At 52.8% G+C, this 5351-nt stretch overlaps 1 protein-coding gene across 1 annotated transcript in view; it reads left to right on the top strand.

The window, feature by feature from the left end:
* The window catches only part of LOC106811439 (serine/threonine-protein kinase MRCK alpha-like), an 82112-nt gene that overhangs the window by 12179 nt on the left and 64582 nt on the right, over positions 1-5351 (top strand). Inside the window, exons 3-4 of the mRNA XM_014815053.1 lie at positions 2898-2989; positions 3332-3415. Coding sequence (XP_014670539.1) covers positions 2898-2989; positions 3332-3415 — 176 coding nt within the window. The remainder of the gene's footprint in view (positions 1-2897; positions 2990-3331; positions 3416-5351) is intronic.

Here is a 5351-nt window from a genome sequence, read left to right as displayed (position 1 = left end):
CATCTACTCTCTCCTCTAACTCTCCACCGATCCTCCATCCTCTTCTCTTCTCTGCTCTCATCTCATCTCTCCTCTACGTCTCCTACTCGCTCTCTCTCCTCTCTCTCTCCTTCTCTCGTCCTCTCTCTCCTCTCTCTCTCTCTCTCTCTCTCTCTCTCTCCTCTTCTCTCTCTCTCTCCCATTCTCTCCCATCTCTCCCATCTCTCTCATCTTCTCTCACTCTCTCTCTCTCTCTCTCTCTTCTCTCTTTCTCCATCTCTCTCTCGTCTCTCATCTCTCTCTCTCTCTCTCTCTCTCTCTCTCCTCTGCTCTCTCTCTCGCTCTCTCTCTCTCTCCTCTCTCTACTCCTCTCTCTCATACGTCTTCTCTCTCTCTACTACTCTCTCTCTCTCTCTCTCTATCTCTCTCTCTCTCTCTCTCTCTCTCTCTCTCTCTCTCTCTCTCTCTCTCATCTCTCTGCTCACTCTCTCTATCTCTCTTTTCTTCTCTTTCTCCTCTACTCTCCTCTCATCATCTCTCTGCTCCCATCATCTCTATCTCTCTCATCTTCTCTTCTCATCTCTCTCTCTCATCTCTCTCTCTCATGTCTCTCTCTCTCCCTCTCTCTCTCTCATCATCTCTCTCTCTCATCACTTCTCATCTCTCTCTTCATGCTCTCCTTCTCTCTCTCTCTCTCTCATCGTCTCTCTCTTCTCTCTCTCTCTCTGGCTCATCTCTCCACTACTCTCTCTCTCTCTCTCATCTCTCTCTCTATCTCTTCTCTCTCTATCTCCATCTCTCTCGCCTCTCTCTCATCTCTCTATCTCTCATTCATCTCTCTCGTCATCTCTCTATCTCTCCTATCGTCTCTATTCTCTCATATCTCTTCTCTCTCTCTCTCTCTCCTCTCTCTCCCTCTCTCTCTCTCTCTCTTCTTCTCATCTCTCTCTCTCTCTCTCTCTTGCATGCCTCTCTCTCTCATCTCTCTCTCTCTCTTCTCATTGCCTGCTCGCTAACTATCTCTCTGCTCTCTCTCTCCCACTCTCGTCTCGTCTGCTCTCATGCTCTCTCTTCTCTCTGGCTCTCTCTCTCTCTCTCCCATTCTCCATCTCTCTCATTCTCTTCCACTCTCCCCTCTCTCTCCTCTCCTCTCTCTCTCTTCTCTCTCTCTCTCTCTCATCTCCTCTCTTCTCTTTCTCTCTCTCCCTCTCTCTCTCTGCAGTGCGCTGCTGTGCGTAGCGTGCGTTGCGTATTGTCGGGATATCCAGACGGCCTTGGTTAAGACGGAGGAGTACCAAGCAGGGTATGATAGGACGGTTGGTTGCGAGCGGGGAGCGGTGGCCGGGCGGGTGGGGGCAGACGGACGATCGGGTGGGTAGGCTAGCGGGCAGGAGGGCAGGTGGACAGGCGGTCCGTGTTTAAAGGTTACACGCCGAAACTGCCACAAACAGCCCCGATGAGTGTACGTGTTGTGCACATAGTAGAACCGGTAACGAAACTAAAAAAAGAAGCTTGAATCAATACGGTTCGGAGGTCGAGCAGTGTGGAATACTGCAGAATTTTATTAGCTGGTCTCGCAACAATCACGGGAGAAAATCTTTGACCAGCGATGGATGCTCGAGGCGTGTGGCTGCGGAAATAAGCAAGCGCAGACTTCTTCAACAAGGGAAAATACAGCAGCAGTAGCAGGAGAAGCGGCGGCAGCAGCAGAAATAGCAGCAGCAGCAGCAGCAGCAGCAGCAGCAGCAGCAGTGGCAGTAATAGCGGCAGCATCAGCAGCAACAGTGGTAATAGCAGCAGCAGCAACGGCGGCGGTAGTAGCAGTAGTAGTATCAACAGCAGCAACATCTACATGCTGGGATGGTCATGCTGAATTGCTAATGTCTGCATATAGCGTATTCACCGTGTCACAGCTGTAGCTAGTGGTGACGCTTGCAGGCGCGCCGTCAGACGTCACACACAAACGCACACACAAACGCACGCACACACGCACTCACGCATACATGCATGTACGTTTTCGCGCGCGTACACACGCACGCACACACGCACACGCACGCACGCTCTCACCTGAGCGGGCACACACGAAATAAACTTCACCGAGCTGCTACTATCGTGGGGGTGATGTAGGAATGGCCGGCCCTTCACACACAGTTTTGGCTGCAATGTTTGTCTTCGTCACCCACCTAGAACAGGCGCGCAGGCGGGCAGGCGGGGGAGTGTTACCCATGGGGGGAGGGGGAGTGATACTCATGGGGGGAGGTGGAGTGTTGCTCACGGGGACGAGTGGATAGTGTGGCCTACGGAAGTGGAGTGTGAAGCCCACAAGGCGAGTAGAAAGTGTGGCCCAGGGGGGGGGGAGCGGAGATGCGAGCAAACTGCATGTGTTTTCGCACGGCATCTGGGTCCCGCTCGGAGCGTTTTACGGCCGGCGGCGCGCGTTGTTACTTCTAGCACGAAAAATTGTTTGTTGAATCGCGGCGCAGTGTTCTGCTCGCATGCTGCGGGGGAGCGGCCGGCATTTCCGCCACCCACAGCGACGTGGGAGGGTTGTCAACATTACTGTACATACAGTAGAAGCAAGGCTCCCCCTTACCCGTGGGCGGTTGTTAATTCTTTTAGAGGAGGGAGAATGAGTAGACAGAATTAAATGAGCTCAATCATGGGCTGCTGCTGATGTTAAGTACGATTCTAGAAGCCCGAAACTATTGTGTATCTTCAAATAGTGTCTACGCGTATTATTGAGACACCCACCCTTCCCTTTTAATTCTAACCACCGCTTCCCCGCTCTCTACATTCCACCTACCGTTCTTTACTCTTTCCAATGATTAGCCCTGCACCGATTTAAAGACCGAAAACTTTGAGCCTTCTATCGAAAAATCGGTGTTACCAATCGGTTATAACGGTTTTATTTCTTGCAGCCAAACCGATTGTGAACTCGATCAAACAGCTGCGACTGCAGAGAGAGGACTTTGAGGTGCAGAAGGTGATAGGACGCGGTGCTTTTGGAGAGGTAAGCAGTGTGGAAGAGAGATTAGTCACATACACCAGCAGAGAGGGTGCTGTGCCAAAGGCTCGTCACATGCGGGGGTAGTGGAGAAGATAGAATAGACTGGTCACAAGCGATAAGGTGCTGCGACAAAGGCGTGTATGTGTGCATGCTTGCGCTCGGTGTGTGTGTGCGTGCGTGTGTGTGTGTGTGTGAGCATGTGTGCATATGCATGTGTGTGTGCGTGCGTGCGCGGTGGGTGTGCGTGTGTGTGCACGCGTGCGTGTGCGCGTGTGTGTGCGTGCGTGCGTGCGTACGTGCGTGTGTGAAGCACTCACCTACCCGTTTGTTTTCGCGCGTGCGTAGGTGGCGGTCGTGAAGCAGAAAGCGACGGGAAAGGTCTACGCGATGAAGATCCTCAACAAGTGGGAGATGCTGAAGCGCGCGGAGGTAAGTCCCTCGCTCGCTCTCTCGCAGACAGACAGCGTCGAACATGCGGTGACGACGCCCACTGCTGACACCCCTGCTAGTCCCAGAGCAAGACCCACCCTGTTCAGAGCATGCGGGTGACCCTGACTGACTGCCCGGGCGGCTGCATGACCCCCTTCGAATGACTGACCGTGTGACCCGTGTCACGCCATCGGGATGTCTCTCTAGCGAGTGGATGTCGACCTGTGTGACCTCGTGTCACCTACTGACCTCTGTGCGGCTGGGGGGGAGTGTAAGGTTCCGAGGGACTTGCCGCGTAGGAAGTGACCCTGGGGAGCGTGTCCGGGCGGTCGCATCGCGGCTCAGCGTGGGCGAGCCGACAAACAATAGAACGTCGGGGCGGCGCGGCGAGGACGAAGCGCGAGCAAACAACACGACCGGTCATCGGTTGAATCCTCACCCCTCCTCCCCATGCCTGTCCTTCTCCCCCTCCCCCTGCTGGTCCTCTTCCCCCTCTCCCTGCCCGTCCTCCTCCCCCTCTCCCTGCCCGTCCTCCTCCCCCTCTCCCTGCCCGTCCTCCTCCCCCTCTCCCTGCCCGTCCTTCTCACCCTCTCCCCGCGCGTGAGAGACCCTTCTTCCTACCGCTGAGTGGCAGCGCAAATATTATTTCGTCTTCTCATACATCTACAGCTTCATTCACCCCTCATACATATACAGCTTCATTCCCCCTCTTACATCTACAGCTTCTGATCTGTGCTGTCCATGTGCATTGTGCATGTGCCTCTGTCACACATTAGGCTTAGCGATACTCATCCATGCACTGCTTCTTAGTCCTTATCCATGCGCAGCATCGCACCCTCATACATTCCAGAAGCCTCCTCATTCTCACACATGTGGCTTCCTCTTTCTCCCTTATGTGGAATGCTTCTCCCCCAAGCCTCTTATGTGCCTTCGAGCCTAATTAAGTGTTTCCAGAGAGTCAACTGCACTGATCAGTCCACTGTGCTGCTGCACATTTCTGGGTGGTCACTGCTGGTCACTAAAATCGGCCTGCCGTGCACGTGTTTGTGTTTGTGTGCGCGTGTGTGTGATCATATCAGCAAAAGTACCAGGGCTGGGACCGTAACCCTCTGTACAACGTCACACCCCTCTCTAGTTTAACGGTTAGGCCAAAACAAAACATGTGTGGTTACCGTTACATGCCGAAAGAAAATAGTGTAGGCAGGTAGAGAAAACATTTTATTTTCTTGAAATATTTTATTTACGAACCATGTCCGAAGGATGTGCGTTGTGCCTTTTGAAGCAGGAACTGTCCAATTCATATTATTTTTTATTTTATTTTTTACTTTTTATTTATTTTTTTGACTTTAAAGAAAATGGACAATAAAATGTTTAGGGTCGCTGGGAATAAATAGGGTCGGTCGGGAAACCGTAACCACACCTATATTTTGTTTTGGCCTTAGTCGTTCATGAGTGATCCTATCTCTTGCGCGTTGCTAAGATCTGCATCTGCCGAGTGGTATTCTGTTCCCGCATCCCTCTTCCCGCGGTGACTAGTGTTGAATCCCTGCTGAAAAGGACTCCTTCCCCCGGAATGGAACGTTCAAGCGAAATTAGCTTGCCGAGCTGTGTAGCTAACTCTCGTCCACACAGAATATCAACTCGCATTTGCTTGCAAAATTTGTTTTATTTTCGTAGAACAAATTCGAACGGGCCAGCAGGGAAATTTCCGACGCGAGTGTTTTAGGATGCGCATGAGATGATGTCAGATGGATGGAGAGTGGAGAGAGGTGCACAGGCAGAGGGAGAGTGTTACCCACGGGGGAGGGCGAGTGTGGTCCATAAGGAGGGGGAGTGTGGCCCGCGTAGGGGGGTGGGGGGTTGGGGGGGGTAGGGATATGGGGAGTTACCCACTGGGGGAGTGGTTACCCGACGGGGGGAGGGGGAAGTGTTACCC

The sequence above is a fragment of the Priapulus caudatus genome, unplaced genomic scaffold (assembly GCF_000485595.1).
Source record: "Priapulus caudatus unplaced genomic scaffold, Priapulus_caudatus-5.0.1 Scaffold540, whole genome shotgun sequence".
Classification (NCBI taxonomy): domain Eukaryota; kingdom Metazoa; phylum Priapulida; class Priapulimorpha; order Priapulimorphida; family Priapulidae; genus Priapulus; species Priapulus caudatus.
The sequence above is the reverse complement of the archived record's forward strand: the minus strand, read 5'-3'. Positions and strand labels throughout refer to the sequence as shown.